Source organism: Tuber melanosporum (assembly GCF_000151645.1).
Source record: "Tuber melanosporum whole genome shotgun sequence assembly, scaffold_150, strain Mel28".
Taxonomy (NCBI): domain Eukaryota; kingdom Fungi; phylum Ascomycota; class Pezizomycetes; order Pezizales; family Tuberaceae; genus Tuber; species Tuber melanosporum.
This window is the reverse complement of record NW_003298809.1, coordinates 71685-84657: the sequence shown is the minus strand read 5'-3', so window position 1 is coordinate 84657 and position 12973 is coordinate 71685. Positions and strand designations below refer to the sequence as shown.

The window sequence follows — 12973 nt, the reverse complement described above, 5'->3', positions numbered from 1 at the left end:
TCATGCCGAGTCACTGGAGTACTTTGCTACCATAGCACGCGAGAAGGAATACTTGCTTGAGCATGCACAGCGATTGGATAGTCTCTTCGGCCATTTGGTGAATAGTCCTAAAGTCTACAGAGCGGGCGGAGGTTCTCCCCCTTCAGGTATGTTCAATACGCAAAACAAACGGCGGTACAATAGTCGAGGGTACACAATTCTGAAAACACCTCATTGCTATGACGCTGATATCCGGTCTCAGGGATATCCCCATCGCAGCCGTTCAAAATTCCAATCATCAATTCATAAAAACTACCAAACAAATCGCGACCCCCCAACCGCAACCCGCAACCCCCACCCCAAAATCCACAAACTTATGCATGCTCCATATCAGGAGGGCACAAAACACATCACCCTAAACCACGTAAACCAACTTCAATTGATTTGCCTTCCCAGCTTTGATCTCCGCGAACCCTTCCTTGACGCCCTCCAAGCCCCCGGGGATCTCCCTGATGCCCTGCAATTTGAATGCCCCGTCTGCAAGCAACCTTTCGAAGATGGGCGAGAACTTCTTAATGAGTGCTTTGGAGGTGGGGTCGGCAGGGTATTCGTTTCCCATGAAGGAGTATGCCTGATGCGGTTAGCCTGGAGCAGAAATTTGAACTTCTAGAGGGGGGGATACCAGGCCGGGAATAGCAAAGGCGTCGATGCTGAGCATTTGAACGTCCGTCCTGGTGACCTTCTCGGGCGGGACGGGGACCGTGCAGGAAACCTTACCCCCCTTTTCACAGAAGTTAGTTGCGATGATGCCTAATGTGGAAAATGGGTTAGGGTTACCCTAGAGCTAATGCAGTCAAGGACAATCCTGGTGGAATCACCCTGGCAGATGCTATCGTGTGCGTACTAAACATTGTTAGCGAAAAAGGGTGGAAACACGGCAAGGCGGAGTTTGAGCACCCGAAGATCATCCCCGACCACAGATTTAACGTTCTTGATGCACTCGTCTATATCCCTGTACTCAAAAACGTACTCGGCGCCGAGACTTCTGACCAACTCGTGATTCCTCTTACTCGCAGTAGCAACGATCCTAAACCCAGACAACTTCGCAAGTTGAATAGTAGCCTGTGAAACCGAGCTACTCCCTCCATAAACAAACAACTGCCAATCTTCAGCATAGATCGCTCACTCAATATATACCCGCGTTAGAGCACTCACCCAAGTCCCCTCATCTACCTTACCCTCTCCCAGGACTGGAACCTTCAACTCATGATAAAGACTCAAGGCCGAGGTCACCACCGCGGCGCCAAGTGCTGAAGCCTGCTTAAGATCGATGTTTTCCGGAACCTTCCACATTATGTGTTCCTCCGCCGGAATGTATTCCTGATATGCCCCTTCAGTCGGAGTATGGGTATTGCACCCATGAACCATTCCGGCGACTCGGTCACCCGGAGAAAAGCGACCGGAGGTTCCCGGGCCAGTCCGTTCGATGATTCCGGCGAAATCGAAGCCGATGGAGGAGCCAGGGCCACCAGCAAGTCCCTATCTTTGGTTAGCAAGTTGTGGGCAGGAACGAGAAAAAGCATCTTACGTAGTCGATGATATCACTGGTTTCGATCATCAGCGTATGCAATCGAGTATCGTGAGGGCGAGAAGAACTTACTTGTCGATTGGATTATGGGCTGCTGCGACTGTCTTGACGAGGTACTGACCCTCTTTGATATCCGGAATTGGAACTTCAACGATGGAGAGGCTTCCCTGAGGTTCGTGCTTGACGGCTTTCATGGTGGCCATGTTGAAATTTTTTGTTCGGTTTTGTGGCAGTGATTGAGTAGCTGAGAGGTTGAGCGGTAAGAATATTCAAAGAACCAGGCTATTCGATATAAGCTTCGTGAGGCTGGACTGTCAAAGAAAACAATGGAGATCCCTTTGCCCTTTTATGCCCTCCATCCCCCACCGCTCCTCGGAAAGATGTCACCCCCGTAACCCAGTCCGAAGGATGGGCCATTGACGAAGTTTGCGATACCGGCCAACTGCGGAAGCCCTGGGGATCGTTTGCAACCGAGCCCCAATTACCAGGAAAACAATGAAGGAAGCACAGTTCAAGATTGCACATTTCCCACCACGCGCCCCGCTCAATACGAGGGTTCGTAATGCACATGCGAACACAGGGTTGCCTGAATACGAGGATCATTCCTTTCTTTCTTTTTTTTCTTCTCCGTTACCATTTCTTTTCAAGGACAGATTTCTTGGACGTGGGGTAGTCAACCAGAAGCCAGGTGACACAGGATCAAGTCCCGGTCACGGGTGACCAGGAGGAATAAAGATTTTGGCCAAGAATTGGTGACTTACTCCTTCACCCCCGCGCCCGCATGTGAGTTGAGCATGGCCGCCCCCTGTCATTCTATTCTCCTGTCCGCGTTACTCATCGCGGGAGAACCTTACTCCCGACGAAGAAAAAGCAGAAAAATATTTCTCCCGGCCACCCCCACCAACCCGCCGCTTGCTAATTCCCTTTCAGGATAGGTGACTGCATGGGCTACCGACCCCACCCAGCTCAATTAAGCTTACCTTAACCTGTAAAAGTACGTAATATACTCGAGACAGCATCGCCAAGACCCAAATCCCATCTTGGCGTGTAACCGCGTTGCGACAACCCATATCCCCCAAGCGAAGCATGACGAAGCAACCGTAAATATTCGGACCGTTAAATCATCCGACAATAAACCCTATGCTCCTTAGCCATTCGTTCGGTCGGCCATCGTTTCCCCGCCCCACGCAACCTGCATTCCACATTGCGCTCCTCAACGGGCAAGCTGAGCTGCCGGGTGGTAAAGCAGGGCTAATTAGCACTCAAAAAGATATAGATTCAACAAATTGGGGGTAACTAAAAAAAGAAGGAAAACAATACACCCACCACCAAATCCCCGAGTTGTTGCCTACCGCCTCTTCCCCTGCCCTTATTGTATGACTACTGAATAGCTTACGCATCCCAACCCGTGTGTTATCAACTGCACACGCAAGTTCTGATAGATGTTTTCGCCCCCGGAGTTCAGGGTTACTAAACCAATCCGGTTATTTTTTCCCCTTGCGGCTCTCGTGTGGCGATTGCGCTAGCGCGGCGCGCTCATACAATATCACTCGGTTATGACGTGAGGCTGGAGCTGAACATGCAAGCGTCGGATAATTTATTCAACTCGCTAATCGTTTTCCCAGCGATCAGGATGCCACCACTATTCCAGGGGAAACCCAAGATACTACCGTAGGATATGACCAATAGCCGGACTCCGGAGCTCTCCGAACCTCCACTATACCTGAGTACTCAGTGTTTTTTCATCGCGAACGCCTTGCATTCGAAGCGGATGAGGTTACTAGGAATCCCTTTGCTCTTTTCGACATTCCGGAGCTATTCAGTACGTGATCTGATCTCCCATAGTCAGGCAGCAAACGCCTCAATGTCCGCGTTGGCCTTAGGTTATCAATCGCTACTTTATCAATCTCATCGTTCGGTGGCAATACAACCTCCCACATATGTGTCAGCACCAGGCACTTGGATACGTACTCATTGTACTACTGCTGCCGCCAGTTGAGTAATTATGCTGGAGAATTCCTGGGATAAGACGCATCTCGGAATAAGGTGCAAGCCTTACCTTCGCGATCCTCCCCTACTTTGCCATCTAGTAGTAATTAGAACGCCCCATCAAGTGCAAACAAGGTGTGGCAAAGAGGTGCTAGACGCTAGCGCCAACCGATCTATTCAGGGGGATGAAATCTGCCTTCCAATCTCGTGGCAATTATGTGAAATACTATTACCTCTTTGAGCAGCCTCTCTTCCGGCCACGCATTCCGAACCTTACAACTGTACTTTATTTCTTATCAGATAATACACCATCTCCGAACCCCTACTTATATATTGTGCGTATTTAGAAACAGTTCCATCTTCCGTGTCCCCACATTCCAGGCTCTCACGGCGAGAGTGAAAAATGAAACTCCATTGTAGGGCTTACACCGTGAACCCGCGGCATGGTGAGTCGCATTTCCTGGGTCTCACCGGAAAGAATCTGCTTCAAGGTGGGTATGGCACCATGTCTAGCAACAAAGGAGTGCGCTCGTAGGTCCCAAGTCGGTCACAAAGGACGAGCAATCTTAATCCCCTTTTTGTTTCCCAGTTCGAATTGTAAAGGTTGGAATATACTCCCAGGAGCGATTCGCTTGAGTCGACGATCCAATGAGTCCAAGTGACCACTCACCTGCAGTCCCACGCATGAAGTTGACGCACTCCCATTCCAAGTATATCATTTCGGAGATGAGGTGGGGGGGTATGGGAGGTCTGGGGTCCACCGCATAACGCCTTACACCAACGCTAGCATTCGGCAGATGGTAACTGGAGTGTGTGTGACGGGGGCAAGGGAATGTAAACCATACTACTCCAGAGGTGATTGCAGTCAAAAGAAAGTGTCAATACCCCGACCTCGAACCATTATGCCCTCCCATAAAATTGGTCAAACCAAGGTGGCAAGCTATGATACGATACTCCCATATTATGCAACCCCCACTACCCCTGGTCCCATGATAACGTCCACCACACCTATCACAACCTATTCTCTCTCCACGTAAGCTCCCTTTTGTCTTAGCCAACCCGAACGGGTTACCAGTTTCACAGCATACAAGTTGAAGGGGTATTGCACAATTTTATCTGCCAATCAAGTCTTATCGTAATAATATCTGCTTTCCCCTCCTCCAACCTCCACCACATACCGTTCGTAAAGGCACAGCAATACGAGCTCTGCAGTCAGAGCAGGGGCCTAGGCAATCAGTGTGATGCTACTCGAATCTAGAACGGATCGAGTGACACCATTCAACCTCTGAATTACGGCTCCCGCCTTGAAAGACTGTGCGGGGCCTGAAACTGACTCTTCCCAAGTGCATGCACTGATGGGGGTCGAATAGTATGCGGGAATTATGCCAACTCCAGATTTCATAGATACCACTGATAGATAAAGAAAAAACATGAGAAAATTTAACACTCACGCGGGATCGGTGAAGGAAAGCATGTGCACCGACCGTGTCACGCCTCCCACCAACGTTGTGCGCAGAAATAGTAATTTCGAATTCCTGTTTTCCATACTTGTAGCACGTTCGGGATCCGCAAATCGCGGTGAGGGCAGAGTGCAAGAATTAATGCCACGATTTTACGCTCTCATGCCCTCCGTACCTACATTCCTCATTGGAGTCCCCATTGGAGTTGAGCTCGTGGTGATACGTGTGGACGGTATCTGCTTAACGCTGACCTTGAGGAGTAGGAGCTCAAGCCGACACATGAAAAAAGGGCAACGATACGGCCACGATACGACCAGGATCATCTCTTAGGTTGCATGGTTGCCGTCGATATCTCACCACTAATGTTGACTACTTCCTTCTCTTCTAGCGTCTAAGTGGGGTTGTGGGAGGGGTAAACCACAGGATCAAGAGGCAGTGATGTTATTTTCTTTCCGCTTCTTATTATATCCTCTTTCTTCATAGCTTTCCAAAATATGTGCTGAAAACGCGACCCAAGCTCTAAGGTCCAACAGAGCTGCCACTACGCTTGAGAAAAATATTATCAATAGTTCATCACGAATAGAAGGAACTGGGAGGTATTGGTGACGCAAGAAGGGTGTAATGATCCCACTCTCCAAAATCCACCAAACAGCCAACATGTCCTTCGAATGATGGACACAGGGTGTCCGCAGATATGACAAATCAACACCTTCACCGACAAGGAGTGCATTGGTAAGGAAGAGAACGTGCAGGGTCTTCAATAGAAATATGTGATATGCTAATAAGCCGGCATCTGGCCGCTATGGATCAAAACCAAGCAGATGAATCGGAAATGTGATATACTTAGTAGCGGTCTAACCAGAATGGAGACCTGATCCCCAGAAAATTCACTAACCTGAATACGAGGCACTCTATTGCAAGACTGCCGACAGCTCAAGGCCAAGTCGACCGGGATAGGCTAACATTGAATACTGAACCCGACCAAACAGTGCCGCGGCAGAGCTTCAAGGGCGGCACAGGTGTAGGTGCCATAGTGAACCCCCATTCGCTTTATACACTCCCCACCGTGCCCACGGCGAAATTTGGCGCGTGACGAAACTGCATCACGAACCAGTCATCCTCTGCTTCCCCACTTTGAGGAGTTCTCATTTGCACACCAAATACCCCTGTCCAACACCCTCGCAGTCCGGGCTCAGCTACGGTGCAGAATGTGAGCAGGTTGTATTCAACTATTAAGCAATTTTACGAGCATCTAGGATGCGAAAGAGAGGGTGGTCTAGATGTAGAATAATCCGCGAATCCGCAGGTCATGATGTTGTGGAAATGGCGGCAACACACGCTGGTTTTCAGTGCTCACAAACTTCTCCACGCGTTCCTCCCCCATAAACCATCGCCAACGGTAGCAGTCAGGCTCACCAACAAACAGCTAATTTGAGCGCACCCAAAGCCCCAACGTTCTATCTCAGAAGTCTGTATATTCATACAGACCCATCCAATCTCCCGAATACCTCTTGGTCTTTAAAAAAACAGCCCGCCACTCTATCTACAATAACCCTTTTTACGTTTTTGCCCTATTTAACTCTAGAACTGACTGCGGAAAGAGGTTCCCTGTTAGAGCTACGATGTGCCAACAACATACCCAGCCCAAGTGCCAGGAGCCACAGCTTTCCCGAGAAAAAAATTGTCCAACCACCATACGCAGACCCCCTAAAGTTTGTAGCTCGATAAGGGGAGGGATTCCGGAAACGGGGAATGGCATCAAAAACAGGCGGTAGAGGTGATGCCCCAGATTCCCGCAAATTCTGGAGCAATTCAATGTCGTTGTTCTGGCTCTACGGTACCCTAGGGTCGATTTGTGTGATCGCTGGTGCGGTGTAGGTTAATCGCTAAGCCTGCGAAACGATTCGCCTTAGAAATCGTTTAATCCGCCATGACGCCTAAACTGAGGCTGTTAATGTGTGCCGGATATACTGGCCGTAGGTAATCGGGGGACGTAGCCTTTTTGAACGGGTCCTGGGGGAGCGGGCAAGATAGTAGCGGGACAAGATGCCGAGTCCGGTGTGTAAAAGGTAGGAAAGTGATTCGAGTGACGATCGATGATTAGAATCACGTGCCCAATGATAGTGGTTGGAGATATACTTCATCACCCTAGGGCTGGAACGACAAAACTATCGGGCCTCCAATAAACAGACAGTTATTAAGGGGAAACAAAAGCGAAGATAGGCTCACGGGCGCTGACTTGATAGGCCGATCGCGTGTCTGGTCGTCCTCCGATACCATCGACTCATTCGTAACTGGTAAAGAGGGCGAAGCGGGAATCCAATCGTTGATGCTCTATATATAGTGGTAATGAAATACTATACTATACAACAATATGATACCCCAACCAGATGCCGGAAAATGAGCTTGAGCCGATGGCATAGATGAGAGGGCACGGGTCACGTGATAGGAACGAGTTGTGCCACTGGTGGCTTGAACCGTCGGGGGCAACAAGAGACAAGCTCGGCGCTAAGATGTCATCCCCAAGTGTAATGGTAGTCCCCACAATCAGCGGCGCGTTACCCGGATGAAGGTCATATGATACGGTACTGGCTTGGCCTTCTCACACAAAAACGCCAGGACACTTTCTCAACCCCGTGACGAGGCCGGGTCCACTGCGTTGGGTTATCCATCGGCTCAGGGTTGCCGCGCGATGGTGCGCGTTCCAGCATATCCAAAATTCTGGGGAATTACCGTAGTCGGGTAGACGTGTCCCGCATTACCGGTACTGGGTCCTGGGCTCACATTTGAAGAGATATCAGTCTTACAATTTCGGAAGCTTGGCACTAATACCTTGAAAATCCGTTGTGTCCGGTATCGGCCTTCAAGCCCTACGAGTAGTGCTGAATTCGGTGGCGAAATGCCACGAGAGGGAATAGCGTTTTCCGAACATGGTATAGCTAGGGCGATCCAAACCTGATAAGTCGCGTTAACGGGTATTTAGTATTAGGTTAACCCCTTCAGCTAAGCCTATTGTGGGTTGGTATGGTACAAGCAATTCCCGCGCGCATAACCCCCGGTTCAAGCGCGCCAAGTCCACGATCCCCGATAGAGGGAACGAGCTCTTAACTTATGGTGAGGGAACTCTGGGAACTCCGTACTGGGTACTTTGCCAAGAAAATATTGTTCATTTTCAACCCCCAAAGGATGCCCAACCACCACACCGATGAGAATTCTAGTTCTATTATGTGATAGAATGCGCGACCCTCTACACGTCAACAGAGAGAAAATAGGAATATCTGGAATTTTCATGGAGCTATTAGGATTTGAAAGTAGGTCAAAATTTGGGTACGAGGAGGCAATGTCAGAGACATGTTAATTACTGGTAATATCCAGGGCAAACACTGGTAACAAATGTTTGCCAAGGCATTAACCTGTAGAAATTTTGCTCTTGGAAAATTAATATACTATTACTGAGCCTAAACGAATATTCGCCTGTTCCGGCTACAGAGTTCCCTCATCATACGGTATCGGTATTCAGACAGCTTCCTGCTTGCGTAAAGGCTGGCTGATGGCTATTAATGCAGATGACTGTAATTTTTTTTGAATAATCGGTGTCCCGGTTCTTGAACTTCTGCCGGTGTAGCCATGGCGATTACCATGATGAACGAATGTTATTTCTTGAAACATACGCGAGTAGACCAAGCAATCACCGAAAGGGGTAGAGTAGCGGCCGGCTGTATGACAGCCCCGTGCGAAAACCGTGACAATTGATCTCGGGGATACGACTCGCTCAGGCAAAAACAAACGCAAAAGGACAATAAAAGACATAGAAATAAAAACAACCCGGTAAAGGGGAGAAGAAAACAATAACCCTCAGCACCATACGCCGCTATAGGAATCGCCAACTATTTAGCTGCCATATCTCGCTGCGCCCGGTCAAAATGTTTCGCCTGATTGCCGTTTTATACTTTTATACTGGGAGCACCGACTTCACTCGGATGCCACCACCGCGCACGAGAATCTGCATAATCTACTAAAATCTCATGCTATGTCATCAAACCCGTGGGAAACCTATAAAGGTGCGTCTTTTCGCCCCCGGGTATCGAAAGCGCTATATCGCAAAATACAAGTTGTGCAAGATTTTGAGCCGCTTTCGCACCAGATTATACGAGAGTCGTGAACTGAATCGGTATCGGTCCGGCGAGGTTCCTCGTGTATCACGATTCTAATTGTTTTCAAGAAGGCAGCGCAGGGGTGGTCCGAGAAACCAGAGCGCAACAAAAAGCTGTGGTAGGGTATGATACTAAAAATTCTCAGATTCATCTAATTAGATATTCAAAACTACTTCTCACGAGCGCTGTGGGTGTTTGAATCCAAGGTGCGCCTCTTTTGGAGAGGAGTATACATCCCGTGTAAGGACCGCGGACAGGAGTCCATGTCTACGTTCCCGAATGGGTCGCTTTTGAAATGTCGGGGCCTATCGGAGAAGCCGGAATAATCGAAGCATGTGCACTCCTGGGCTCGGGAGGCACAAATGGGCGCGACCAGACTCGACCAGATGAGGAGGAGGCCCATCCAATTACGTTGCAGACTATTGGATTTTAGGCAAACGATATCTGGATTTTCAACCCATGGATTAATTTTCCTTGGGGCGCTTGCCTGTAATACGGTTACTACATGTCTGATACTTGTGGAAGAAAATTCTTGCCCCGACAGCTTAAATACAGTCCAGTTGGATGCAACGCCGGGATTTGTGGCGGTGCTGCGCTCCTGTCGGAATCCATTGCGAAAACTGCAGGGATTACTACTAGAGGGATGAAAAGAGACGCTCGCTCCTATTTTCAAAATTGATGGATTGGAGATCTTTCGGGCAATATGTCGCAATCCATAGGAAAAATCCATGGGACCAAATAACTTTAGGCCCTACCAGTAGGTTGAAATCAAGGAAGTGCTGAAGTATCGCATGCGACACTGCGTGGCATTGGTCTTGTTTTGACGACAAACGCCAAGCGATCGTGCTTCGTTGAGGGTTCGGACTACTTACAAAGAAAAGACTTATCGCGGCGAAGTATTGTGATGGCAGCTAGCTGTGGGCTGTGAATGGGATACCGGTATTCTGGGCGCGGCATGCTACGGTATATTCTGAGTGTATTTAGCAATTTGTGTGTTCGGTTAATCATTTTTTGGCTGGATCGCATCGCGCATCTGCCACTGTACAATAGCTACGCACCCCGCTAAGCCGACTCCGATAGAAACTTGTGGGGTAACTTACTCGTAAGGGATTATTTCGACAAGACGGTTTCTCGCTTTGTGGTGTGCTTTTAATTGCTGGCTTGCAGCCGGTTTCGGTACCGGCACTCGAGCAGAGCCTTTGGCCACGGCTTCGTGAAGTATCGTGGAATGGAGGCGCCAGGGTGGTGGGGTTTCGGAGTGAAATTCGAACTGTCTTGAACACACGACCTCATAAGCGAAGTCTTTCTCAATGTTTATAACAGTGGAGAGAAGTGTAATATGAATAACAAGGTCGGTGTAGTATAGTGGTTAGTACGCCTCGTTGTGGAAACACAACTTCCGATGAGACCCATGTTCGATTCATGGTACCGACATTTCATTTTTTCATGTTCATTTTCATTTTGTGGCGAGGTAGTCCGGGGTAGTTCTTGGCGTGGAAGGGGGGGTGGATTGTTAGGAAAGGTGAGTCCCAGAATTTTGCAAGGCAAGTAGCCTCGGGGACAGATGTCATCCTGAGTCTTGGGCCGATGTGGCAACCGAGTTTAATAATATTATAGGTTTATCTCCGCATTGCCAATTGGTGGACAAAAATCGACAACTGTCGCAAGGGAACGGCCTACAAGTTCTGGTTTGATTCCTCCATGACAGGAAACCTGTGATCGCATTGTGTTTTCTCCCCTTTAATAATTAGTCCTCTCCGATCTCAAGCGTCCCGGGGAAGAGGGCAGGTCCTTTGGAAGGACTTCCAACAATGAGGATGACGCTAGGTCCTGGAGTCCATCCTCTAGATATCGGCAGTTGCCCCCTCTTGCCTGTCAGGCGGGCCCGCGACTTGTACCGTGCACTTCGGTCTCTGCATTCCCGATAGCGCGCATAATGTGTACGCGAGGGGCATGTGGGTTGGAATGGTGTGGTAGAAATTAATAGTCACCAGATATGGCTCGGCAGCACTATGGCCACCGGTATTAGAATGAAAGGCATGCATTTGCCATAAAAACCGTGATCTTTGGATGCTGGTTGATCGTATAAATATCATATATTTCCACGGCGGATCTAGTGTGTTGAATATCATCTCCTACTAATACTTGGTACTCATCAGATATATTGATATCGCCTATATTCTTATACACCAATACTGTCGGATAGGACTTCTACCACTACCTGATATCTATAATGGAATGTCGGAGCTTCTGTCCGACGACTCGTCTAAATGCGGTCGGTGCTCCTTGCGCCCGGGTGCCGTACTTTGATAATAATAGAAGGTGTCTGTATGAATTGAATTTTTAAAATGATAATATCTTAAGCTACGGACGTATATTCTCGTTCTACCACCGGTATTCCAATATATTGTTTACCCTGTCATACGGCCCTCCCCACCAACCAAGCACTTCCGGTCAATAGAGCGGACAGGAGATTCCCGCAGCTTTCTTAGCTTATAGTGACTCACACCCTTGGCTCTCAGGCCCTCAGTCCCCATCTGTGGCTTGTGGGGCTAGGGAGTCACCGCCCTTCACCTTTAGGCTCCGGCGCCTTGCTCAATTTGAGACCACAACAGATCCTGCCAGCCCATCTCTGGTATCGTAGTCATGCGGGTGGACCAAAATATTTCCCCCGATCCGAGGCGTCCGGTATGGAGGAAATATATGAACCGGAACAAGCCCGACAGATACGGCCAAAGATAATTGTCAAGCTCCCTCTTGGCTTATGCAGCGTAGGGCCAAAGTCTCCATTAGGAAGTAAGGATGTCAAGCCCGATACTCCTGACGGATGCGGCCGGACCCCTCTTATATTTGCTTCCGGGAAAGGGCCGGAAGCAGTAGTAAGGCCACTAGTAGAATCAGATGTCAGCATCGATAGTCTAGGAGATGGGGGGGGGGAAACACTACTCATGTCAGCATCTAGTGGCGGGCGCGCGTGGGTTGAGGAGAAGCAATTGGGAGCGAGAAATGCCGGATCGATCCGGTGGGTAAATACTATCAATATTTGGTCTTATTATCTGTGAGGGAAGGCAGTTATGGAATAGTGACGGTATTGGTTGGACGGGAAGGTTGGCGTAATCTTGTTGTGGTACCGGGGTGTACTCGGGTATACTGGTATGCTGGCCAAGCATAGTGCCCTAAGGGGACTAGGTTCTTCGAGTATCTATCGATATATAGTACGAGTAGTATCCGGTCCCTTTCGAAACCAGGAACTAAAAATCCGGTGAAACACCTAACCCTGACAATCAAATAACGTATGAAATAAAAATCAACACTCATTAGAGAGTCAGTAGATTTATACCAGAGGTGAAGAATTCTTTAAATTTCCACAAACAATTTCCACAGGTTTTCCCTTGCTAGATATTGTTGAGAAATTTTGCTGTAGATCCTTAGAGCAGGACGAAGGGTTTGGGCGCGACTTCTTTGGTAAATCTGGGGAATATTGTTGCGCCACTACTGTTTTGCAAGTGGAAAGTAAAAGGGGAGAGGATCACGGGGACACTGGGAATTATAAGTGCAGGAGGGGGCCTGAGCCATTAGTCTCTCCACAGCCATGTCTCTAGAGTTCCCTTCTCCAAATTGCTATTATATTAGCCTCCGGAAATGCTTTGGCAGCCCTGACATCCCTTAGTGCAGGAAGGGAAATTGCGATAAAAATTTACAATATCGCTAAACGTATATCCGGAGGCAGTCTTCTAAGAGGTTGTTGCTATTCTTCTGCCCCTTTCAGGTACTACCATTCAGGAAGAAGGAAGGGGAGGTAA

General features: G+C 48.7%; 1 protein-coding gene; it reads right to left on the bottom strand.

Moving 5' to 3' along the window:
* Window positions 1–264: 264 nt before the first annotated feature.
* Window positions 265–1868, bottom strand: GSTUM_00002851001 (uncharacterized protein). XM_002836568.2 has 7 exons: window positions 1640–1868; window positions 1568–1583; window positions 1195–1518; window positions 937–1137; window positions 817–882; window positions 662–760; window positions 265–610 (listed from the first exon to the last, which is right to left on the bottom strand). The coding sequence occupies exons 1-7, from the start codon at window positions 1768–1770 to the stop codon at window positions 395–397; spliced, it is 1053 nt and encodes a 350-aa protein (XP_002836614.1). The 5' UTR covers window positions 1771–1868; the 3' UTR covers window positions 265–394.
* Between the last annotated feature and the right edge of the window lie 11105 nt (window positions 1869–12973).